At 67.2% G+C, this 24,551-nt stretch overlaps 4 protein-coding genes across 4 annotated transcripts; 2 read left to right on the top strand and 2 right to left on the bottom strand.

Moving 5' to 3' along the window:
* The first annotated feature begins 98 nt into the window (after positions 1-98).
* PFDN5 (prefoldin subunit 5) lies at positions 99-1,835 on the top strand. Its single transcript, XM_056321911.1, has 6 exons — positions 99-203; positions 610-712; positions 1,046-1,077; positions 1,236-1,310; positions 1,414-1,519; positions 1,613-1,835. The coding sequence occupies exons 1-6, from the start codon at positions 132-134 to the stop codon at positions 1,690-1,692; spliced, it is 468 nt and encodes a 155-aa protein (XP_056177886.1). The 5' UTR covers positions 99-131; the 3' UTR covers positions 1,693-1,835.
* Positions 1,836-2,040: 205 nt separating this feature from the next.
* On the bottom strand, positions 2,041-10,979 carry LOC130141549 (zinc finger protein 835-like). Its single transcript, XM_056322569.1, has 6 exons — positions 10,676-10,979; positions 8,376-8,944; positions 6,625-6,906; positions 4,558-4,615; positions 3,789-3,893; positions 2,041-3,677 (listed from the first exon to the last, which is right to left on the bottom strand). Exons 1-6 carry the CDS (start codon positions 10,965-10,967, stop codon positions 2,872-2,874), a joined length of 2,112 nt encoding a protein of 703 aa, XP_056178544.1. The 5' UTR covers positions 10,968-10,979; the 3' UTR covers positions 2,041-2,871.
* A 1,670-nt stretch (positions 10,980-12,649) lies between these two features.
* On the top strand, positions 12,650-15,595 carry ASB8 (ankyrin repeat and SOCS box containing 8). Its single transcript, XM_056321909.1, has 3 exons — positions 12,650-13,103; positions 14,064-14,168; positions 14,634-15,595. The coding sequence occupies exons 1-3, from the start codon at positions 12,987-12,989 to the stop codon at positions 15,264-15,266; spliced, it is 855 nt and encodes a 284-aa protein (XP_056177884.1). The 5' UTR covers positions 12,650-12,986; the 3' UTR covers positions 15,267-15,595.
* A 1,112-nt stretch (positions 15,596-16,707) lies between these two features.
* On the bottom strand, positions 16,708-24,541 carry PFKM (phosphofructokinase, muscle). The gene is given in 25 exon segments (XM_056321907.1): positions 16,708-17,517; positions 17,660-17,765; positions 17,985-18,084; positions 18,195-18,306; positions 18,401-18,462; positions 18,585-18,749; positions 18,857-19,009; positions 19,087-19,174; positions 19,268-19,338; positions 19,604-19,750; positions 19,828-19,891; positions 19,992-20,056; positions 20,542-20,667; positions 20,747-20,770; positions 20,772-20,840; positions 20,936-21,031; positions 21,105-21,213; positions 21,303-21,347; positions 21,444-21,490; positions 21,492-21,610; positions 21,828-22,017; positions 22,234-22,311; positions 22,410-22,483; positions 23,137-23,235; positions 23,868-24,541. Coding segments are annotated over 25 exon segments (2,484 nt in total). The 5' UTR covers positions 23,995-24,541; the 3' UTR covers positions 16,708-17,369.
* Between the last annotated feature and the right edge of the window lie 10 nt (positions 24,542-24,551).

Here is a 24,551-nt window from a genome sequence, read left to right as displayed (position 1 = left end):
TTCCTATGGGGTGACTGGGGCCCTGCCAGAGGGGTGCCCTCCACCCCGTTTCCCCGCACCGCCGCTAGGGGCGGGGCGGGGCCGGGCCGGAGGGGGGCGGGGCCGGGGGCGGGGCGGGGCGGCGGCCCAAGATGGCGCAGGCGGTGAACGTGGGGGAACTGACGCTGCCGCAGCTGGAGCTACTCAAGGGGCAGCTCGACCAGGTACTGGGGGGTGCTGGGCCAGACTGGGAGACCGTGGGGCGTGCAGGCTGCGGTGGGGGATGTGTGGGGCTGGACTGGGGGGACTGGACCCGGCTGGGAGGGAATGTGGGGGTTGCAGACTGGGATGGGCTGGGCCAGACTGGGCTGGGGGATGTGTGGGGCTGGACGGGGGAGACTGGGGGGGCTGGGTCCTGTGGGACCAGGTGGGATGGGGGCAGGTGGACTGGGCTGTACTGGGTAGGAACTGGGGGGTGGGTATGTGGCCAGGCTGGAGCAGGTGAGGTGCCCCCCATGGCACGGGGACACCCCATGCTCTGGCTGCTGCATGTGGGGCTCTGCCCCCCCGGGGCCCTCTCCTGGGGCTGGGCCCCCCCGGCCCCGCCGCTGACCCCGCGCCCCCCGCCAGGAGGTGGAATTCCTCTCGTCCTCCATCGCGCAGCTCAAGGTGGTGCAGACCAAGTACGTGGAAGCCAAGGATTGCCTCAACGTGCTCAACAAGAGCAACGAAGGCAAGTGGGGGTACCCCTCCCCCCCCCTGAACTGGGCCTGGGGGGGCTGGGCCGAGCCCCCAGTGCCTGCTCCCCCCTCCCTGGCCTTGCCAGCCCTGGCAGCTCCCTGGCACCGCCGCGTACCGAGCTCTACTCGGAGCAAACCGCCCCCCAGCCCCCTTGTTGCCCCCAGCTCTGGCACCTCATGCATGGGGGGGGGGGGCACAGGGGGCAGCTGGGGAGCCCAGATGTTGTGTGTCGTCGTGTCCGTCCCCCCCCAGATGTTGAGCTGTGGCCCTGGGGGCTCCCCTCACACACACCACACACCCCCCCCCCACGTTTGCTTTGTCACAGGGAAGGACCTGCTGGTGCCCCTCACCAGTTCTGTATCCTTTGCTGTTCCCCGCAGCCCCCCAGTTTGCACCCCCCGGGGCGTGGGCGCTGCTGCCAGTGCCTGGTGCCCCCAGCCCCACCCCCCCCACCCCCCCCACCCCCCCCCTCCCGCCTTTCCCCGCTGTGCCCCGCTTTCCTGACACCCCCCCAGATGTACGTCCCCGGGAAGCTCTCAGATGTCGAGCGTGTCCTGATCGATGTCGGCACTGGCTACTACGTGGAGAAGGTGAGGGGTGGGCGTGGGGGGGGCTCAGTGCATTCCGGGGGGGGGCTGCTCCCCCTGTTTGTGCCACGGAGGCCCCCCCTTACCCCCCCGCCCCTTCTCTCAGACTGCAGATGACGCCCGAGACTTTTTCAAGCGGAAAATCGACTTCCTGACCAAGCAGATGGAGAAGATCCAGCCGGCGCTGCAGGAGAAGCACGCCATGAAGCAGGGTGAGTGCCCACCCCCCTCCCCGCTCCTGGGGGGGGCCCCCCCCGGCCCCCTGCAGCCCCCAACCTCCCCCGGCCCCCTTCTCTTCCCTGCAGCCGTTGTGGAAATGATGAGCCAGAAGATCCAGCAGCTGACGGCCCTGGGAGCGGCGCAGGGTGCAACCGCCAAGGCATAGCCTTCGGCCTCGGGGGTCCCCTCCTCGCTGTGGGGCGCGGCGGTGGCCCCCCCATCCCCCGTGGCTGCCTCATTTCCCCCCCCCCCCATTTTTGTAGGCAGTAGCTCGCTGCCACCGTGCGGAATAAATGAGAGATTTCTTGATGTGCGGTGTTCGGGGGGGCGGGATCCTGTGCCCTGTGCCTTATCCATCTCCAGCCCCTGTGCCCTGGCTTTGCAAGGGCTTAACCCCCCCCGCAGTGGGGCTGATTGACCCCCCCCTTCCCCCCAACAAAATAATCCCTCCTCCCCCAGGCAAGAACTTTATTTATACCCCGTCCAGCCACGCTGCCAACCCCCCCCCACCCCCACCCCCGGCGGGGGCTGCCTCGCCGTGCCCTGTGGCTGCTACCCTACATGTGCCCCCCCCGCCCCCCCCCACTATATACATCTATAGGGTGTGACCGCTGGGGGGGCGGCAAGGTCCAGCTCCTGGCTGCTGGGGGCTACACGAAGCACAGCAGTGTCCCCCTGCTGCAGTACGGTCCGTGTGTCCCCTGGTGCGGTGTCACCTTGTCCTCCTGGCCACAGTGGGGTCGGTGTGTCCCCCGGGTGGTAGTGTCACCTTGTCCCTCTGCCCGCGGTGCAGTCTGTGTATCCCCCGGTGTAGTGTCACCTTTGTCCCACTGCTGCAGCGTGGTCCAGGGTCCCCCAGTGTCGTGTCACCTTGTTCCCCATGCCTGGGGCCTGGTCCGTGTGTCCCCTGGTGCGGTGTCACCTTGTCCTCGTGGCCACAGTGGGGTCAGTGTTGGGGTCGGTGTGTCCCCCGGTGTAGTGTCACCTTGTCCCCCTGCCCGCGGTGCAGTCTGTGTATCCCCCAGTGTAGTGTCACCTCGTCCCACTGCTGCAGCGCGGTCCGGTGTCCCCCAGTGTAGTGTCACCTTGTCCCCTTGGTGCAGCGAGGTCTGTATGTCCCCCAGCGTGGTGCCACCTTGTCCTGCTACTGCAGCGTGGTCCGTGTGTCCCCCGGTGTAGTGTCACTTTGTTCCCCATGCCCATGGCATGGTCCATGTGTCCCCTTGTACGGTGTCACCTCGTCCCCCCTGCCGCAGCACGGTCTGTGTGTCCCCTGGTGCGGTGTCACAGCACGGCCCACGCGTCCCCTGGCTCGGTGTCACCTCGCGCCCCTGCCCCGTTGCTCTCAGTGGACGAAGAGGGGCTTGTGGACGCGCTTGTGGCGGTTGAGCGTGGCGCTGCGGGCGAAGCTCTCCCCGCACTCCACGCAGATGTAGGGCTCGTGGCCGTGCGCCTGCGCCCGGTGCCGCTCCAGCTCGGTGCCGTCGCGGCAGCTCTGGCCGCACTCGGGGCAGGGCGCGGGCTGGGCGCGGGCGGCGTGGACCCGCTGGTGCTTCAGCAGGTTGGTGCTCTGGGCGAAGCCGCGGCCGCACTGCCCGCAGCGGTGGGGCCGGGCGCCCGAGTGCGTGCGCTGGTGCTTGATGAGGTTCTTGCTCTGGGTGAAGCTCTTGCCGCACTGCCCGCAGCTGTAGGGCTTCTCGCCGGTGTGGATGCGCTGGTGCTGGATGAGGTTGGAGCTCCAGCTGAAGCTCTTGCCGCAGTCGCCGCAGCGGTAGGGCTTCTCGCCGGTGTGCGTGCGCCGGTGCTGCACCAGGTGCGAGTTCTGGCTGAAGCTCTTGCCGCACTCGCCGCAGGTGCTCGGCCGCTCCCCAGTGTGAGTCCGCTGGTGCCGCAGCAGCTTGGACCAGTGGCTGAAGCTCTTCCCGCACTCGTTGCAGATAAAGGGGCGCTGGCGGCCGCCCCGGTGCCTTCCCCCCACACCCTCCCCCGCCTCTTCCTCGCCGTAGCCCCCCGCTGACGTGGCGGCGCCGGAGCTGGGCTGCCCCCCCCGTTTCTTGGCTTTGGGGGGCAGGGGGCTGTGGGGGATGACGGTCTGGATGATCTCGTGGGGCAGGACCTCGTCCTCGCAGTCGCTCACGATGCCGTCGTCAGCTGTGGGGAGGAGAGGGGCTGGGGAGGGGGCTGGACCCCCCCCCCCGGGGACAGGCACCCCCCCCGGGGAGGTGGCCCCCCCACCCCAGCCCCCCCGAGCCCCTTCCTCACCGATGTAGACCCTCCGGACCATGTCCCCCTCGTCCGAGTCGTGCAGCTCCACCACGCAGGGCTCCTCCTGCTCCATGGGGGCGGCCAGCAGACCCTGGTGTCCTGCTGGGCAGCGAGCAGCCCTGAGCTCCCCCCTGCCCCCCCGGGACCCCCACACCCCGGCCCTGGGGTCCCCCCCAGGCACCCCCCCTGGCCTCCTGAAACCCACCCCATGTTCTGCGCCCCCTCACCGTGCACCCCATTCCCTGTTCCTGGGTGCTGGGGAGCCGGGCAGGGAGCTGGGGGGTCTGTGGGAGCTGCTGGGGGGGGGGAACAGGGCCCTCTGTGACCCCCAAGCTCCTTCATGCCCCCCCCCATCCCTCTGTGGGACCCCAAATCCTTCGTGCCCCCACAATCCCTCTGTGCAACCCCCAAATCCCTTTGTGCCCCCCACATTAACCTGTATGAGCTGAAATCCATCTGTGCCCCCCCCAAATCCCCCTATGGGACCCAAACCTCTCCATGGCCCCCCCAATCCCTCTGTGCAACACCAAATCCCCTTGTGGCCCCCCCCAGATCCCTCTGTGGGACCCCAAACCCCTTTGTGCCCCCCCCAAATCCCTCTGTGAGACCCTAAATCTGTCTATGTGACGCCAAAACCCCTTCAAGGCTCCCCCAATCCCTCTGTGGGGACCCCAAACCCCTTTGTGCCCCCCCAAATCCCTTCAGGCCCCCCCCCAATCCCTCTGTGCCCCCCGCCAATCCCTCCAGGCCCCCAGTCCCCCATTACCTGGGCTCCCAGGGGTGTCAGGGGGTCTCACTGCTGCGCCGCACTCAGCCCCCGAGATCTGAGGGGGGGGGGGACGGGACACAAGCAGTTATGGGCCCACAGCTGGGGGGGGGTGTTTCACCCCCCACCCCATGGATCTACATGCAACCCCGACTGGGTGGGCTACAACCCCCCAGCCCCTGCACATCTCCCACCCCCCCTTACACCCCAGCTCAGGTTCCTGCAGCACGTGGCGGGGGGTGTGTGTGGATCCATCCTGGGGGGGTAATTGAACCCTCTGGGGGGGGCACTGGGGTGTGGGGGGAGCGGAGACCCCCGAGCATCCCCAGGACTGGGAGTGGTGGTGGCTCTGTTCCCTCCCCGCGCTCCCCAGCCCCCCCACAGCCTCTCGACTTCTGCCACCCCGAGGGGGGGGGTGGCTCCACTTGGGCCCTGCCCCCACCGGGGGGCCTGAGCCCCAGGACCCTCCCTCCCAGCACTGGGACTGGCCCCAGCCCCCCACAGTCCCCCCAGAGCCTGGAACCCCTGGGTTCCTGCCGCACCCCAAAAGTGCCTGGCCCCCTCTCCTGGGGTGCAGGGATCCCCCAAAAGTGCCTGACACCCCCCCCCCACGTAGTGCTCCTGTGATGCCCGGAACCCCCTCCCCGCGGTACCCGGTGCCCCCCCAAAGTGCCGGCACCAACCAGTGGTGCCCCAAGCTCCCCAAGGATGCTCAGTGCACCCCAAAAGAACCCCGCACCCCTCCCCACAATGCCCAGCGCCCCCCTGGGGGGCTGTACCCCCTCCCATAGTGCCCACTGCACCCCGAAGGCGCCTGCACCCCCCCTCCCGGGTGCCTGCACCTCCCCAGGGATGCCTCAGTGCACCCCAAGCTGCCCCCACTCCCTCCCTGGGGAGCCCACGGCATCTGAAGATGCCCAACCCCCCCCAGGAAGGCTGGTGCACCCCAAAAATGCCTGCACCCCCCCCCCAGCATGCCCAGAGTACCCTGAAGGTGCCCACTGCCCCCCTCCCTGGGTGCCACATCGGTGCCCCTCCAAAGCCCCCTGCCCTCTCCTGCCACAGGGCACCCTGGAGGTGCCTGGGACCCCCCCAAATCTGACCAGCGCCCCCCCCCCCCCCCGGCTGCCCAATGTACCCTTAAGGTGGCCGGTTGCCCCCCCAGGTTACCAGGGACACCCCAAACGTGCTCAATGCCCCCCCCCGGGGCCACCCAGTGCCCCCCCAGGTTGCCTGGGACCCCCCCAAGCCGCCCAGTGCCCCCCGGGAGCCCCCGCCCCACCCCCCACCCCCAGGGGCTCAGGGCACGAAGAGCCCAAACGTCCCCCCAGGGGGTGTCGGGGGGCGCCGAGTCTCCCCCCAGCCCCCCCCCCCCCGAGGCGAGACCCCCAGCTCTGCTCTGCCCTGCTCTGCCCTGCACTGCCCGGGGGGGGCGGGGGGCCCTTCGGTGTGTAAATGGGCTGGAAAAGGCGAATTCCCAGCCCGGAGCTGCCCCCGCGGGGGGGGGAAACTGAGGCAGAGCGCACGCGGCGGCCCCCCCGCACCCCCCGCGGGTCCTTTCACCGGCACTGTCCCCCCTCCCCCCCCCAAATTGCGGGGGTGCAAAAACCGGGGCCGGTTCCCACGCGGGGCGGGGGGCGACCGGGGCGGGGGGACCCAGCCGAGCCCCCGCCCTGCACCTCGGGGGGGGGGAGCAGGGGGTCCCGCAGCATCGCGCGGGGGGTGGGGGGGGGCGGGCGCTGCGAGGCCGATGCAACCCGCAGCCCCCCGCCTTTCCCCCCCCCCTCCCCCATTTATTTTCGGGGTGGGGGCCGCGGCGCCAGGGCCGCGAGGCACAAAGGAACAAGCCGAAGCCCCCAGCCCCCCCCCGCCGCTCCCCAGCCCGCCCCAGCGCCTCCCCCCACCCCCCAGGGAAGGGGAGGGGGCACCCATGCGGGTTATTTTGGGGGGGTGGGGGGTGGTCGGGTTCCCCCCCTCCCCCCTCCAGCCAACCCCAAGGACAGCGGCTCCGCCACGCGCCCGTGCGCGCCCCCCCCCCCCCCCGCCACGCCGCCGCCCCCCACTCACCTCCCCGGGGCCGAAGGATGGGGCGTCGCGGGGGGGGGGCCCGGGGGGGGGGCTGGGGCCGGGGGGAGGGGGAGGGGCGGGCGCTGCCCCACGCGCGGCGCTCGCGGGAGGCCGGGAACAGGAAGGTCCCAGCGTCATCCCCGGCCCCGGCCCCGCCGCCTCCCGCGCCGCAATGGGCGAGGACCCCGCGGGGGGCCCCCCGCCCCCCAAACCGCGCCGCGCCGCCGGGGGGGGGGGCTGGGGAGGAGGGGAGGGGGGGAGCCCCCCCCCCGCGCTGCCGGGCATTTTTGTTCCTTTTTTTTAATTTTTTTTTTTAATTTTTTTTTTTTCCTCCCGCGCTCCGCTTGGAAAACATTCCCCAACAGCAGGATTGGGGGGGGGGGGGCGCGGATTGGGTTTGGGGGGCACCCACGGGCAGCTGGACACCCCCGCCATGGCCACCCAAACCCCCCCCCCCGCTTTGTGTAACGGCTCCGGCTCCAACCCCCCCTCCGGGAAAAAAAAAAAAAAAAAAAAAAAAAGGTTGGAAATTACGCAACGGCAGCGGGATCGCGCCCGGCGCGCGGCCCCGCGGGGGGGGGTGGGCGGGCAGCAGCGCCCCCCCCATTGCTGAGCCCACCCGGGAGGGTCTGGGGGTGCGGGGGAGGGGGGGGTCCCTCTTGTGCCCACCCCCCACCCCGCGGCGGGGCGCGGGCACGTGCGGGCGCGTGGCGGCAGCCGCGTGGGAGCCGTCCCCGCGGGGCACCCGGCTCCGCTCCAGCCCCAACTGGGAGGACTGGAAAAACCTTCCCATGGCAGCCACTGGGAGCACTGGGATGGTGCCACCGCCTCGTCCCCTGGGGTGACGCCACCCCGGGCTGTCCCCGAACCACGTGGCGGGATGATGCTCGGCAGGCGCCGCTGCTCGGGGGGGGCTTTATTGACCCATCGGCAAAGCCCCGTGCCCCGCCCCGCCCCCCCCCCCCCGGCTCCGGGGGTCCCTGGGGTGCGGGTGCCAAACGGCAGCTCCGCTGCGGGACCACCTGGCACCGCGCCTGGCCACCACAGCCCCCAGCCCTCACCGGGGTGACACCGGTCCCCCTCGGCAGGGATGCGCCCCAAAACCATCCCCATCCCGGTGTCCCCAACCCGGTGTCCCCATCCCAGCATCACCATCCTGGTGTCCCCATCGTGGTGTTCCCATCATGGCATCCCCATCCTGGCGTTGCTGTCCTGGTGTCCCCATCCCGGCATCCCCATTCTGGCATCACTGTCTTGGCATCGCCATCCCGGCGTTGCCATTGCAGTGTCCCCATCCTGGTGTCCCCGTTGTGTTGTCCAGGTGTCCCCATCCCAACGTCCCCATCATCTTGTCATCACCATCCCAGCATCCCCATCCAGGTGTCCCCATCCCAGCGTCCCCACCCCAGTGTCCCCATCCCAGCATCGCTGTCCTGGTGTCCCCATCCCAATGTCCCCATCTTGTCACCACCATCCCATCATCCCCATCCTGGTGTCCCCATCCCAGCATCCCCATCCTGGTGTCTCCATCGTGGTGTCCCCATCCTGGTGTCCCCATCACGGCATCGCCATCCTGGTGTCCCCATCCTGGCATCCCCGTTGTGGTGTCCCCATCCTGGTGTCTCCATCTTGGTGTCCCCGTTGTGATGTCCCCATCCCGGCGTCTCCATCCCGGCACCTCCATCCTGGTGTCCCCATCTTGGTGTCCCCATCCTGGCGTCCCCGCCCCAGCACCGCCGCCCCAGTCAGGCGGCGTGCAGCTTCTGGTGCCGGCGGAGCTGGGCCTTGTGGCGGAAGCCGTCCCCGCACTCCCCGCAGATGTAGGGCTTCTCGTCGCTGTGGGTGCGGCGGTGGCGGATGAGGTTGGAGCTGACGCTGAAGCGCTTCCCGCACTCGCCGCAGCGGTAGGGCCTCTCGCCGGTGTGGGTGCGCTGGTGCTGGATGAGCGCCGAGCTCTCGCTGAAGCGCTTCCCGCAGGCGCTGCAGCCGTAGGGCTTCTCGCCGGTGTGGATGCGCTGGTGGGTGACCAGGTTGGAGTTCTGGCTGAAGCCTTTGCCGCAGGCGCCGCAGGTGTAGGGCTTCTCCCCGGTGTGGGTGATCTGGTGGCGCGCCAGGTCCGAGCTGCGGCTGAAGCCCTTCCCGCACTCGCTGCAGATGGTGGGGCGCAGCCGCCCCCCCCGCAGCCCCAGCAGCTCCTTCAGGGGGCCCGGACCCCCAGGGGGTCCCGGAGCTTTGGCTGGCCGACGTGCCGGTGCTTTCCGTGGCAGCCTCGCCGGGCGGCCGGGCGGCTGGCTGCTGGAGGCCGGTGGGCTGCGGTGGGCTGCAGGGAGAGGAGAGCTGGGCACCGGGGGGATGGCGCAGGGATGGGGGGCACCAAGGGCACGGTGGTGGGCCCAGGGGTGGTGTCCCCTCCGTGCTGCCCCAGCCCATGTGCACTGTCCCCAGCCCCCTGCCCCTTCCCCAACTCTTTCCCACCTTCTCCGTCCCCCCATCCCTTCCCCAGCCCCCTGCCCCTTCCCCAGCCCTCGTGCCCCTTCCCCAGCCCTTTTCCACCTTCTCCATCCTCTTTGCCCCTTTCCCGTCCCTTTTGCCCTTTCCCCAGCCCCCCTGCCCCCCTCCATCCCTTTCCCACCTTCCCATCCCCTCTCCCGTGGGGACAGCAGTGCCACCCCTGTCCTGCTCTAGGCCTGGCCGAGCTCCTGCGTGTCCCCACCAGCCCCCCCGGGTGCTGGGGCCCGGGGTGCGGGGGATGCTCCGGCAGCCTGGAGGGGGGGCAGGGACAGCGGGGGGCAGGGACAGCGGGGGGCAGGGACTGCGTATCCCTGGGCAGGGGTGCGCATGCGGGTGGCACCCCCAAGGGGGACACGGAGCCCAAACTGTGGCTGGAGGTGGGGGTACCAGGAAACCTCCACCCCGGGATCATGGCACCCCGCACCCCGGGATCCAGGCATCCCCACACCCCAGGGTCGGGGCATTCCCACACCCCAGGACTGGGGCATCCCCACACCCCCGCACCCCGAGATCAGGACACCCCTGCACCCTGCGATCAGGACATCCTCACACCCCGGGATCAGGAGATCCACACATGATGGGATCGGGACATCCCCGCACCCCAGGGTCGGGACACCCCCATGGTGTGGGAGCAGGGCACCCCTGCACCCCAAGGTCGGAGCACCTCCATGCCATGTGAGCAGGATATCCCGGCACCCCTGGATCAGAGCGTTCCCATGCCACAGCAATGGGGCATCCCTGCACCCCAAAACTTCGGCATTCCCATGGCGCACAGCAGGGACATCCCCACACCCCAGGATCGGGACATTCCCGTGCTGCACAGCGGGGACATCCCTGCACTCTGGGATTGAGGTACCTCAGTGCCACAGGAATGGGGTACCCCCACACCCCGGGATTGGAACCTACCTGTGCCACAGGAATGGGATGTCCCTTAACTCCCAAATCAGGGCATCCCCATTCCCAGGGATCGGGGTATCCCCACCCCAAGGGACTGAAGCATCCCCATATGCTGGGATCGGGGTACCCCCATGCCATAGGACTGGGGCGCCTGCACCCCAGGACCGGAGCATCCTCCCCTTGTGGGATCGGGGCACACCCTGGGATCATGGTACCCCCATGCCATAGGAACGGGGCATCCCTGGATCCCCTAGGACACCCCCATACCCCAGGATCGGGGTACCCCACGCCAGGGGAACGGCACATCCCTGCAGCTCAGCACTGGTGTACCCCGTGTTGTGGGACTGGGGTACCCCATAGATCAGGGCACCCGCTGCCACGGGAACAGGACACCCCGCGTCCCTGGGGCACCCCCATACCCCGGGATCAGGGTATCCCCACACCAAGGGAGCGCCAACCCCATCTGGGATCAGGGTCGCAGCCCCCCGGGACTGGGGGATCCCCCTACCACGGGGTCGGGGCAGGTCTCCAGGGGGGACCCCCAGAAGGGACTCACCACCCCGCTCCCCACGATGCCGTGGGGACACCCCGCGGGGGGGCGCTGGGCTGAGCCCCTCCCCGTGGCCGCCCCGCGGGGTCTCACCTGCGGACGTCCCCTCCGGCAGCTCGGCGTCCTGGGGGTCCCGGGGGTCCCCGGCAGACAGCTCCCCCTCCGCATCCATCGCCGCTGGCCCAGCACGCTCAGACGGGGGGGACCCTGCCCGGGCGGGGGGGCGGGGGGGGACAAGAAGCAGGCAAAGAGATGGGGTGATGCGGGGGCACCCCAAGGGGGGGTCCCGGCTGCACCCCAAGGGGGGTCCCGAACCCCTCCATGCCTCAGTTTCCTGGTGCTGGGGGGGGTACTGGTCGGCGCTTGGTGCATCCCCCCTCCCCATCCCAACAGTACCCCCTCCCCGTGCCCCCCACCCTTCCCATGGAGGGACCCCCCGCGCTGGGGAGGGGCTACACTCCCCCCGACTCATCCGCGAGCAGCGCCGCCACCCCGGGGGGGCACTGGGATGCGGAAAACGGGGCGGGGGGGGGGGGGCGTTCACCCTCAGTTCTGGGGGGGCCCGGCCCCGACTCACCGCTGCGGCCAGGCCCGGGGCGGGGGGGCGGGGGGGGCCGGGGGCGGCGGCGGGGAGCGGCGGGTGGGCCGGAGCGAGCGGGGAGCGGGGAGGCCGGCAGCGGAAGGGCCCCCCCCCCGGCATGGCCGCCCTCGCCGGCCGCCGTACGGCGCAGCTCTATGGTCGGGGGGCTTCGGCCCCCGGGCCCCCGCCGGCCCCCCCCCAGCCCCGCCGTGGTGAGCGGCCCCCCCCGGGGGGACGGCCAGGGGGGCGGGCGGGGGGGGCTTGGGGTGCCCCCCCTTGGTGTGCCGGGTGGGTTGGTGTCCCCCCCGGGTCTAAGGGGGCTGGGGTGCGACCCCCCTCTGTGCGTCTGGGGGGGGGGGGCTTGGGGTGTCCCCTCGCTGGTGTGTCTGGGGGGTTGGGGGGTGTCCCCCCCGTCTGAGGGGGTTGGGGTGCAGTGTGTCTTGGGGGGGTGGGGTTGGGGTGTCCCCTCCGCGGTGTGTGGGGGGGGTATGTGAGGTGTCCGTGTCCCCCCCCCCCCCCCCCCCAGTGTGTCTGGGGAGGTTTGGGGTGTCCCCCCTGCCCCTGTGTGCCTAGGGGGCTGGCTGTCACCGCGTTGGGCTTCTGGGCCACCCCCCACTGGGCTGGCACCCAGCACAGGGACACCCTGGTGTCACCCCCACAGACACACCCCGGTGTCACCCAGCACAGAGACACTCCAATGTCACCCTCGCAAGGACACCCCAGCGTCACCCCCACAGGGGTATACACCGGTGTCACCCAGCACAGGGACACCCCAGTGTCACCCCCACAGGGACACACACCGGTGTTACCCCCACAGGGACACCCTGGTGTTACTCAGCACAGGGACACCCCAGTGTCACCCTCAGGGGCATACACTGGTGTCACCCAGCACAGGGACACCCTGGTGTCACCCCCACAGACACACCCCGGTGTCACCCAGCACAGAGACACTCCAATGTCACCCTCGCAAGGACACCCCAGCGTCACCCCCACAGGGACACACCCATGTCACCCCCACAGGGACACCCTGGTGTTACTCAGCACAGGGACACCCCAGTGTCACCCTCAGGGACACACACCGGTGTCACCCAGCACAGGGACACCCCAGTGACACCCCTGCAGACATCCCCTGTGTCACTCAGCACAATGTCACCCTCACAGACACCCCCCAGTGTCACCCAGCACAGGGACACCCATGACACCCCCGCAGACACCCCTCCCTCAGCGTCCCCCGGCACCGGCTGCCCCCCGGGGGTGGCACCAGGCCCGGTCCGGGGCGCTCCAGGCCGCGTTGCCATGGCGACCCCGTGGCCGGGGTGGGGGGTGCCAGGCTGCCCCCAGCGCCCCCAGGCGGGGCGGTGGAATGCAGAGGACGCGCAGGCCGGGGGCGGATTGGTGGAGAGCCGGGAGGAGGGCGGGGCTTGCGGGCCGGAGCTGCTGGCGATTGGAGGAGTGCAAAGGAGGGGAGGGACCTCCGAGTGCGTAGTCGGAAGAGCCGGGAGGAGGCGGAGCCGGGATCCGGATTGGCGGAGAGGCGGACGGAAGCGGCCACGCCCTCCCCTGGCGCATGCGCCGCTGCGTAGTCGTCACTTCCGGGTGGCGGCGGCTTCCGCCTCCCTCCAGGCCTCGGAGCGGCCGCGCTGGGACCGCGCGGATCCCCGGGACCCCCCCGGGACCCCCCCGCGGCGCTCGGTGCGGCCCTCGGTGCGGCCCGGCAGCTCTCCCCGCCCCTGCCCGCCGCAGCGCGGGGGCCCGGCGGGGCCTGGCGCCGGGTGCTCGGGGGCCGCCCGGGCATGCGGAGGCGGCGGCCGGCCGGCCCGCACTATGTGGTACATCATGCAGAGCATCCAGAGCAAGTACTCGCTGTCGGAGCGGCTCATCCGCACCATCGCCGCCATCCGCTCCTTCCCGCGGGACAACGTGGAAGATCTCATCGGCAGGGTGAGTCGCCCCCGGGGCCTGCCCGCCCGGGCCGCGGCGAAGCGCTGGGGGAGGGCACGGAGGGGCTGAGGGGAGGGGGCCAGGCCGGGACACCCCATCCGTGAGCCCGGCGGGTGCCCCGGGAGGGGGTCTGCCCCCTGTTCGGGGCTGGAGATGGGGCCAGGCTGCGGGCAGCGCCCGTCGGGGGAAAATTCCTGCGGCTGGAGCCGCCCTGCGCCCCCGCGGGGCGTGGGTCTGGGGGCTTCGCCTCAGCCCGTCTCACCACTACGGGCAGCAGAGAGCCCCGGCTAAGCCTGGCTGATCCGGGCAGCTGATGAGCTATTTCAGGCGGCGAGGGCTCCGCAGAGCATCTTAAAGCTGCTTGGGGATGCCCTTGCAAAGCCGACCACGCTCCGGGTTCAGCCCGGGGCTGCGTCCCACCAGGGGCTGCTCCCAGAGTGGCTCGGATCCTGCCGGAGCCTGGCCGAGTCCTGCCGGAGCTTGGCCGGTGGCTACTGAACGGCTGCTGGTTCATTTACAGGGGGCAGAGCGCCCCGCTGGCCTGTCGAACCCCACCGCGCTGTGCCTGCTGTTGGCCTCACACCAGCCATTCCTTGTGATCCCACCGGAGTAGGGAACTGGCACACGGGCAGCGATCAGCTGCGTGGGCGATACCAGACCCTGCAGCACCCGGGTTTCTTCAGGCATCGTTTAGTGACAATGAATTAATGAAAAATCAAGGCTGGGAGCGGGAGCGCAGGCTGTGAAGTGCTTCTGCCTGGCAGGGAGAGCTGTGCACCCGCAGCGCCCAGCCTGAAAACAAACCCCGCGGCTTGCGTGGGCGTATTATGCTGGATATCTATTAATAAACCTTTTCTAACGATGCAAATCAAGGCGCATCAGCTGCTGGCATGGGGGTGGAAAAGGGCCAGGAATGGGTGGGTTTGCTAATGCCGGCTGCGGTTTCCTGTGCTCTCGCAGGGCGCGGACGTGAACTGCATGCATGGCACCCTGAAACCGCTGCACTGCGCCTGTATGGTGGCTGATGCCGACTGTGTCGAGCTGCTGCTGCAGAAGGGAGCAGAGGTAAAGGCTTTTGAAGAACAAAAACATGTTAAAAATGCAAAGATCCCTTTGATTAGGGGCTGGGAAGTTGGGAGGCAGCAGTGGCTGCCAACAGTGTTAAGCAATGCCGGTTTTTGTGGCCCCTTGGTGGGTGAAATGGGTCCAGGTGAAGGCTTGAAGATTTATTGTCGCAGTGGGGAGTGAAATGTTGGTGCCTGAGATCTCAGGGCTGCCCGCTCCCACAGGGAGGGGGGTAGTTTTGTGGCAGAAGCCTGAAGGAAGAATTGAAACCTCTCTATTGCCTGATTTTTGGCACTTCCCTCCGGCCGCTGGCAGATTGTACCCCCCCACTCCCTGCCTTGTTTTTCTGTCTGCTACAGTTGGGATATGGGGGCAACTCCGTGCAGCGCCGGTGGAGCGTCCCCTGATGCTGGCAGGAGTGGGGTATCTCGGTGACCCCTGAATCCTTTCTCCTCCCTTCTGCAGGTCAACGCCCTGGATGGCTACAACCGAACGGCCCTTCACTACGCAGCCGAGAAGGATGAAACCTGCGTGGAAATCCTCCTGGAGTACGGGGCCAACCCCAACGCGCTGGATGGCAACAAGGACACCCCGCTCCACTGGGCCGCCTTCAAGAACAACGCCGAGTGCGTGCGGTCGCTGCTGGAGAACGGTGCCTTGGTGAACGCCCGCGATTACAACAACGACACGCCGCTCAGCTGGGCAGCCATGAAGGGTAACCTGGAGAGCGTCAGCATCCTGCTCGACTTCGGGGCGGAGGTCCGGGTGGTTAATTTGAAAGGCCAAACTCCCATCTCGCGGTTGGTGGCGTTGCTGGTTCGGGGATTGGGTACGGAGCGTGAGGATTCCTGCTTCGACCTTCTCCATCGAGCTATTGGACATTTTGAGCTGAGAAAAAACGGCAGCATGCCCTGGGAGGTGACCCGGGATCAGCAGCTCTGTGAAAAGCTCACCCTGCTCTGCTCGGCCCCTGGTACCCTACAGACGCTGTCGCGTTATGCTGTGCGCCGCAGCCTGGGCGTGCGGTTCCTGCCGGAGGCGGTGAAGCAGCTGCCCTTGCCCACCTGCCTGAAGGAGTATGTGCTGCTCCTTAGCTAAGCGCCGGGGCTCTTCCATGCCAGTGTGTGGCTCCCTTTGTCACCGCTTCCTCGTGGCAGCTCCGGAGACGAGGTTGACCGCTTGATTTGGGACTTGTGGGTGCTGGATTCCCCTCCCCAGTCACCAGCGTGGTTTTCATCCTGCTCTGCTCTCCTGCCTGAGCTGGCGTGGGGCAGCAGGGATCCACTGGTGCTGCTCACAGGTGGCTCCATGTTGTCTCTGCCCATGACGCCGGCTCAGCGGCTCCTCCCATGTGCTTTCCCCTCAGTTTTGGCCTTGAGATGAACAGTTCCCTCTAATGGCAAATTATATCCCAGCTGTTGGATTGACCTGGCTTTTATCCCTTTTTTTTTGGCACTGGGGCAGACCCTGGGAACAGGAAGGCTTTCTAGGTGTGGGGAGAATGGGGAAAGCCGCCTCTCTGAAGGACTGGAGAAACCAAGAGAAGGTGCTGTGGGACCTGGAAAAGTCCCATGGGATGTGTCAGTTGGAGGTCTGATGGAAAAGCCCACCATAAGCACAGGCAGCGAGCCTGTACGTTGTGTAGCGGTGCGGGCTGGCACCTTCACTCAGCTCCAGCGCCTGCACACAGCCACGGCCACCCCGGCGCAGCACCCCGCAGGCAGGGCAGCGCTGGTGTTCCTACCACGTTTCTGACAGACCCAAGGCATCCCTGCAACACCTGGAGGTGTATTTTTCTCTTAACTAGAATTTTTAAGGTGCATTGGCGCTGTAGAGGGGGAGAGGGTGGGAGCACCTTGAAAGCCAGTGCTTTGCAGGGCTCTTAATTAGTGTGAGCAGAGGAGATGCTTCCCAGCCGCTCCGCTCGGAGCGTGGGATGCTCCATGCCCCCGAGCAGAGGGTTTCTCTCCCGTCTGTCATGTGACAATTCACCTGAGCTCTTCCTTAGTTTTGGTTTTGCACCGTCCGCTCGCCGTTTTGTTGTTGGTTTTACGTATATGTGTGTACAGAGATTTTAGGAGGAGGCAGGACGCTGCGCTGGCAGCGGGGCACCGGGCAGGACCCCTGTGGGCAGCGCCCGCGCTGTTCGGCACGGCTCGCTCCCGGCAGAAGCGGTGTCCCCGCACGCACCGACGTGTTCAGGGAGATAAAGCAGCTCGCTGTGCACTGGGAGGTGTGTCACATGCCCGCAGCAGGGGTCAGCGAGGGAGCGCGGGGGGTTGGCCCCGCTCTTGGGGTCCTTTCTGAACAGGGAGGGTGCATCGAGGTGGGGTTTGGGGTGCTGCTGGGCTGGTTTCTTCCCGTCCCTGTCGCGTCTCTGAGAACCGTAGCGTTGCGCCATCCATGACCACCATGGCGAGGGCCTTGTTAAACCCTCGCACTGAGGAGTTCTGCGTGGGTTGTGCCTCCACCCGGCCCCCCCAGTCCCTGCCACTGCCCCCAGCCCCTCCTTCACACCCGTGCCGCACCCTTGGCTGGGGGTTTTTGGGGACCTGGACGATGCACTGAGCTGCGTCATCCTCTGAGTGCATGTTTCTCCCCCAGGGATTCTCCGGGAGAGCTGCCCTGTGCTCTTGAAGGTGAAGTCAGGCAGGTAAACGTTGGTAATTGCTTTATGGGGGAGAAAAATCAGACGATACATATTTTATTCCTCGCTGTTGTGCTGGGAAGTGAAGCTGCTGGGGACCAGGGGTGCATGCGGGGCTGTGAGAGCCGCATTCATCTTCCCCAGGGGGTGAGCACCAGAGGGTGGGAGCACAATTTGTGTTTGCCACCATGAGTGATGAGTTTATTGAAGCATCTTAATTCTGAATTTTTGAGACTGAAGTGGTGCCCTAGGGACCGTACCCGGGCCGCTTGCTCTCAGCTCATTGCAACATCCCCCCGCAACACTTGGGAAACCGCTTTTTTGTTTTAAAAAGCCTGTAAAATACCTAAACCAACCCAAAATTTACCCCGAGGAGGCGCTCTGCTTCGGGAAAACTGCTCTTTTGCCAAGGCAGCGGGTGCCCTCGGGGCACGGAGGTGCTGCCTGGCTTCCTGGGGGGTGCGAACTACAACGGGGGACACTTGTTTTGGAGGTTCCCAGAGCGACACAGGGACACGCTCCGGGGCAGGGGAAGCTGTGCTGGTGATCGCCTCTTAGATGTTGGATTCAAGTGAGATCCTCTTGCGCGTGATGTGCTCCAGGTGGGCTTTCTCTGAGGTGTCCAGCTCGATGTTGTACTTGGCCAGGATTTTTAGGATGGGGCGAAGCTTCAGCCACCACTGCTCCTTGGGGATGCGGTGCCTGGATGAGAGAGAGGGCAGTGTGATGACCCCGGATGGAAACAGTGCTGTGCCCCCCGGGGAGGTGTTCCTGGCGTGTGCTTGTTCTCCCCGGGGCTGGGGCACGGTCTCAGGGGTGGGAAGGGAGCAGAGGAGGGACCTACTCGAAGTCCGTCTGCTCCTTGAGCTCGGTGATGGGCTGGAAGACGAGGCTGCGCTTGCGCATGCCCAGCAGACAAGCAGAGTCAGCCGTGTTGGCGAAGATCCGACCTGCGAGGGGTGGCGGGGAGTGGGCTCAGCATTTTGGGCCCTCCAGGAGGGGAGAGCACCCCCCCCAAAATCTGCAGGGGAGCCCTTTGCATTGAGGTATCAAATCGGAGCACGCGTGTGCTGGGGCTTTGCTTTCAGCAGTCCCCTGCGGCTGCGGGGAAGAGTAGGGGCCTTTGGAAGTAAGGGAGAGAAGCTCCCCCAAAGCGGGGTGGCACCCACCATGCCGGGAGCACTCCTTGATCTTCCCGGTGATCCAGGCCACCGCCTTGGCACCCATTTTGGTGCCAAAGTTCCTGTCGAAGGGGGTCGGGGTGCCGCCCTGCACCGAAAGAGTCACTGGGTGAACAGGGGGAAGCCCTGGGCGAGGGTTTCCCAACCTGCAGCCCCTTCCCTGGGGGCCACGTTTCTTTTCCCTGGGGGGGTCCGGACCTGCTGCATGTGCCCCAGCACATTTTTCCGGCAGTCGAAGATGCCCTTCCCCTCCTCCGAGTAGAGGTTGTAGATGAAGTCGGTGGTGTAGTTCTCATTGCACCGCTCGTTCCTGGGCCAGGGGAGGGAGATGGGCTCCTGGGGGGTGGCAGGAGCGCAGCAGCTCTCAGCTGCCCCTCCCATCCTGTCCCACCCTGGGGACGTACCTCAGCACCAGCCCCCTCTTCACCGTTGTCTTCATCTTCTCAGTTAAATGCTCCACGTTGACCTAGGTGGAGCGCAGAACGGGCACTGGGGGGGCTTGGCAGCAGGAATAAATACTGCTCCCGCTGCCCTGGGGCTGCAGTGATGCCAGGTGGGGGGCGCAGGGGGTGGGGGGGGGTCCCCAACCTGCAAGTCGTGGATGTTGAAGTGCTCCTCATAGATGTAGGCAGCGTCGGCACCGCCTGCCAGCCCTGCCATGGTGGCCAAGTAGCCGCAGAAGCCGCCCATGGTCTCAATGATGAAGACACGGCGCTTGGTCCCGGCCGCCGACTGCTTGATGCGGTCACAGGTCTGCGGAGGTGGAAAAATTGGGGGGGGGGGGGGGGGGGCGGGAGGGAATTAGGGTAGTGGGTGTGGCTGTTTGAAATGGGGAGGGGGCTGGGGGTGCGGGGCCGCACCGTGGTGATGGTGTTGAGCGCGGTGTCGGCGCCGATGCTGAAATCGGAGCCGGGGACGTTGTTGGAGACGGTGGCAGGGATGACGCAGAGCGGGATGCAGAGCTCCTCGTACTTGGCCCTCCCCTCCATCAGCTCCAGGCTGCCGGTGAAAGCCTGCGGGGCGCGGGGCGTCAGCGCGGCACCGTGCCGTGCGTGCCGTGCTGGCACCCTGCCGCCGCCTCCCCGCTCACCTCGAAGCCGCCGATGATGATCAGCCCGTGGATGCCGAAGTTGCTGATGTTGGTGCTGATTTCCTCAAAGTATTTCTTGGGCAAGGTCCTGGCAGGGTGAAACCTCCCTGGCTGAGCCCGCCTGGCGTGGGGGGCTCGAGCTGGGGACCCCGCCGCAGAATTCCCTGGGAAGGAGCGTTACCTCTTTGTCCCCAGTTTGGATCCTCCCAGTCCCGTCCAGCTGCCGACCCTCTCCCAGGTGAACTCTTCCACCTGGGGGAAAAGCAGCAAGTTAGAAGGGGGACGGGGGAAAGACTTTGGGGTGCACCGGCCTTGCCGTGACCGTAACAGGGTGATACTGGGGTCACCTGGTGCCCCCCAGCTGGGGACAACAGCGGGATGAACCGTGGCATGGCTGGAGTTAGGAAGGGGATGGAGCAGCCCCATCCTGGGGGATCCTGCTTCCCTATTGCTGCTTTTGGGGGCTGTACCCCCCTCCCCCCCCAGCGTGCACCCCCTTTTCCCTGGGGATTGGCACCTTCCCATAGGCGAGCCCTTCGAAGCCGTCGTGCACCGCCAGCATGCGGTGCCCGTGGATGAGGCCGATCCGCACGGTTGACCGGACGGCCGCGTTCATGCCGGCGGCCGGGGCGCCCACGTTGAGCACAGCCAGCGTGTAGCCGCTCTGGGGGGGCAAAGGAGCCGCCGTCAGGGGGTTGTGGGGTTCAGGGGGTCCCCATCGCCCCCTCCCCGCTGTCATACCTTGGTGGAGGGGGGGCGGATGTGTGCCAGTAGCTTGTACACGTTCCAGTTGTTCTGGAAACTCCTGTGAAGGGGTGGGGGGGTGGGGTGGGGAAGGTGAACGTGGGACCCCTGGGGGTGGCCGGCGCCGCGGTCCCCACCAGGGATGGGGTGTGGATGCTCACCGGCCTCGCAGCTTCAGGGCATCTTCGAAGCGCCCCTCGTTCATCGCTGTCGTCACGTCTTTGGTCTGCGGGTTGCAAAGGGGGACGGGTTTGCACCGCGACGGACGGGTTTGCACCGCGACGGACGGGTTTGCACCGCGACGGACGGGTTTGCACCACGCTGCGCAGCTTTGCACCGCATCACCGGCCTTTGCACCGCATCACCGGGCTTTGCACCGCATCACCGGGCTTTGCACTGCGCCGGGTGGCTTTGCATCGCGCTGGATGGATTGGTGCTACACCCGCCCAGTTTGCAGCTGCAGCAGCCCAGTTTGCACAGCACCACGTGGGTCTGCACCGCACTGGATGTGTTCACGCTGCGCTGGTGTGTTTTACTGCTCCAGCCGGGCCTGCATAGCGCCGTGTGGCTTCGCTTCGCACCAGACGGGCTGGCGCTGCTCTGGCTGGGTTTGCTTTCCACTGGATATGTTTGTGTTGTGCCGCGCAGCTTTGCATTGCACCCAACAGGGGTGCCTGGGGGTGCTCCTGGGGGTCCCCCCCCCCTACTCACCACCTGGACACACTCCATGAGGGGCAGGCGCACAGCTTGGTTGCCCGAGAGGCTGACGACGCAGGCAGGGGTGTCGGGGGTCCCCTCCAGCAGAGCCATGACGGCTTCAACGCCCATCCGGCTGCCCTGTGGGGACGGGGATGGGGACGTCACCCCCCCGGCACCCCTCTCCCCCCGGGCCAGGCTGGGAGGGAGCTCTGCCTACCAGGATGCGGTCGAAGGCGGAGGGGGGTCCCGCCGCGCTGGACGTGGCCCAGGATGGTGACGCGGGTGTCATACCCCAAACGCTTCACCACCAGCTGCAAGACAGGGATGCGCCTGGATCCGGCCCCGTAGTGGGACCGGGAAAGGGCTGGAAAAAAAGAAGGGGCCTCCCCCCCGCCTCCCCGCTCACGGTTTTGATGTCGTCAGAGGTGATGGCCTTGCCGTGCTTGTCGATGGCGCCCTCGGCCACGATGATGATGTTCAGCCTGGAGCCGCCCACGCGTGTCTGGGGGGGGGGGAGCCGGGGATGATGATGGGGACGGTGACAGGGACAAGGCGCCCACTGGAGCCTGTCCTACCTCCGTCAGCCTCCGGCACAAGTGGTCTTCCCAGTCATCCTCAGGGGGGGACTCAGGGATGAAGACCCAGTCGGCGCCGCAGGCCAGGGCAGTGATGAGCGCCAGGTAGCTGGAGTGGGTGAAAAAAGAGGCCGATTGGGGATTTTTCCCCATTTTCTTTACCGGGAGCTGGACCTGGGTGGTGGCACAGGGACGTACCCGCAGTGGCGACCCATCACTTCCAGCACGAAGGTCCGTTGGTGGCTGCGGGAGACAGAGTTTCACCCCACGGCAAGCCTGAGCGGGGCCTGGACACCTGGGTCACCCCCGGCATGGGGGCCACGGGGGTCCCGCCGTCACCTCTGGGCCGTGGTGGTGATGGCATCCACAATCTCGATGATGCGGTGGCAGCGCCGAGTCGGTGCCGATGGTCATGTCGGTGCCGCAGAAGTCGTTGTCGATGGAGCCCACCATGCCCACGATGTTCAGGTAGCTCGACTTCTTCGCCTCCTCTGCCGTGATCCCCCCTGCCGCAGGGTGGGACACCCCCTTTTCCCTCTGTGGCCCCCCCCCCCAGGATATCCCCGTGGGGCCAGACATGGGCACAAACCTTCGGTGTGGGGGAAAACCCCACCTTTTTGTGTGTGCGACCCCCCCGGCTTTTCGATTTTCGTACAAAACACCCTTTTTTGTTTCGCCCTGCAGGAGTGCTGGGGGTCCCGCGGGGGGGGCAGGCGCACGTACCCACTTTGACCAGCTCGGCCAAGAGGCTGCTCCACTCGGCGCGGAAGGTGTCGGCACCGGTGAGGCTGCCGTCGCCGCCGATAACGCAGAGGTTGGTGATGCCGCGTTTCACCAGGTTCCGGGCAGCTTTCAGGCGTCCCTCGCGCGTCCGGAAATCCTGGCAGCGGGCGCTGCCGATGACCGTGCCCCCCTGCGGGACCCCCGCGTGGGTGCTGGGCCCCCTCAGCACCCCAGTGTCTGTCTGGCCATCCCTTCCCCCTCCATCCCAGCTCTGGTTTCGGGTTATTTTCAGGTTTGACCCTGGCGCCACGGCATAGGGTTACACCGTGTCTGCCCCCCCCACCCCCACCCCGCCGTGCCCCCCGCCATCGGTGCACCGAGCTGGCCGGGCTCAGCTGCCACTCACCAGCTGCAGCATCATGGAGACACTCTCCCATGTGGCCTCCTTGATGTTGTCCCCACCGTCCACCAGCCCCTGGTAGCCCTGGGAGGGGGAGGGGGGGCATAACCTGGTGTTGAAACGACCCCCCTCCAAGGTGTGTGTAGGGGCTGGGAAAATGGGGGGGAGGGGGCGGCACCGACCTCATGCACGAAGTAGACCTTGGCGCCAGTGTAGATGCCGACCCGCACCACGGCGCGGACGGCTGCATTCATGCCTGGGGGAGGAGGAGAGTGTCACCCTGGGGACCCCCCCCCCAGGGACCCCCCCAAGCCATCACCTCCCCCCAGCCGTGTGCGGCTCCTCCCCCCCCCAGGCCCCCTCCCCCGCCCCGGGTCTGGCCCACAGCTGCCTGGGTTATTTTTGCTCCACTGACATTTAGCAGCGGTGCTGCATGACACCGGGTGACAAGCATGGGGGTGGGGGGAGCCAAGCGGAGACCCCCACGGGCTGGAAGAGTCGCCACCCCCCCCCCCGTAAACTGGGGTACCCCCCCTCCCCTGGGGCCCAGCTGGCGGAGGACAAGCTTTGGGTTGAATCCCCGCCGTTTTGGGCAACCCCGATGCTTCTCCAGCGTTGGCTTCGTGCCCAAGTGCTGCCGCCATCCCTTTGACCCCCCTCAAATTTCGGCAGGGGGCACGCACCACCCCCCTGCACCCCAGAACTCCCCTGAGCTCTGCCCCCCGGCTTCCTCACACCCCCCCAAGGTCACCCCCAAATCCACAACCCACTGGAGCAGCTCAACCAGCTGCAGGAGCTGGCTGCTAAAATCCCATTTTCACCTGGTTTCTCCCCGAAATGGGGCTCTACCCTCCCGCCGCCGGTGGCTTTGGGGGTCCCGGGGTGCCCCCTACCCGCGGTGCCTCTTACCCTGGGCGTCCCCCCCGGAGGTGAGGACGGCGATGGCTTTGCCCAAGCCCAGGCTCTCGCTGTGCCTGTGTCCCGGCGGCGCCTGTGCCATCTTCTTGGCTGGAAAAAGAGGAAAATTGGGCAAAAAAAAAAAAAAAATATGGGGGTGGAGGGCGGTGAGGTGCCCCCGGTCCCGCTGGCACCTGCCGACTGGTGCCTGCCCCCCCGCCAGCACCTAAATGGGGCCCCCGGAGGGAGGGGCGGCCCCGCTGGCACCGGGGGGTGTCCCCTTCCCGGCGTGGGGGGCACGGCCCTGCCCTGCTTACTGGGGCCAGTCTGTGCTCCCTGCTGGTACCAGTCTGTGTTCTCTGCAGTCACTGGTCTGTCTGCCCTGCTGGTGCCAGTCTGCCCTCCTTACTGGGCCAGTCGATCCTTACTGGTTCCAGTCTATGTTCCCTGTGGGTACCAGTCTGTCCTCCTTACTGGTACCAATCCGTTCTGACTGGTGCCACTCTCTATTCCCTGTTGGTAACAGTCTCTGTTCTGTGGGGTTACTGGTCTGTCTTCCTTACTGGTGCCAGTCTGCTCTCCTTACTGGTGCCAGTCTGTATTTGCTGCTGATGCCTGTGTGTCATCTTTACTGCTTCCAGTCTACCCTCCTTGCTGGCATGGCTTGGCTCACATGCTGGTACCAGTCTGTACGCGCTACTGGTACCAGTCTGCCCTCCGTGCTGGTCCAAGTGGGCACTGACCTGGTGGGCGCCCCCCCCTCGGGGCGGTGGGGAGGAAGGTGAGGAGGAGGAGGACGGCGGCGAGGGAGAGCGTGGCCGAGACGAGGAGCCGGGAGGCCTCGGGGGAGAGCTCGGGGATGGCCACCATTGCCCGTGGCTGGAACGGGATCGGCTGTAGGGATCGGCTGGAACGGGATCGGCTGTAGGGATCGGCTGTAGGGATCGGCTGGAATGGGATCGGCTGTAGGGATCGGCTGGAACGGGTCAGCTGTAATGAGATTGGCTGTAGCAGGAGCACCCATGGGGACGGGCAGTAACGGGATCAGCTGTAGGGATCGGCTGTAACAGGATCGGCTGTAGGGATCGGCTGTAATGGGGTCGGTTGGCTGCCCTGGGAGTGCCCACAGGATCAGCTGTAACGGGATCGGCTGTAGCAGGAGCACCCACACTTGTCCCAAGCTGTAACTGGATCGGCTGTACCAGGATCAGGCTTGCACAGAGCATCAGTACCGGGATCGGCTGTAGGGATCAGCTGCCCCGTCGGGGAACACCACACAGGGTGACCCCCCCGCCAGGGCTGACACACACATTCCCCGCAAGGTGACACACCCGCAGCCCCGCCACGCTGCGGGGCCTGTGCCCGCCGCGCCGCGAGGGGGCGCGCTTCCCCCCGCTCACCCACGGCGCATGCGCTGTTTCCGCCTG

The sequence above is a fragment of the Falco biarmicus genome, chromosome 19 (assembly GCF_023638135.1).
Source record: "Falco biarmicus isolate bFalBia1 chromosome 19, bFalBia1.pri, whole genome shotgun sequence".
Lineage (NCBI taxonomy): Eukaryota > Metazoa > Chordata > Aves > Falconiformes > Falconidae > Falco > Falco biarmicus.
Note: the sequence above shows the minus strand (reverse complement) of the source record. Positions and strands in the feature narration are given on the sequence as shown.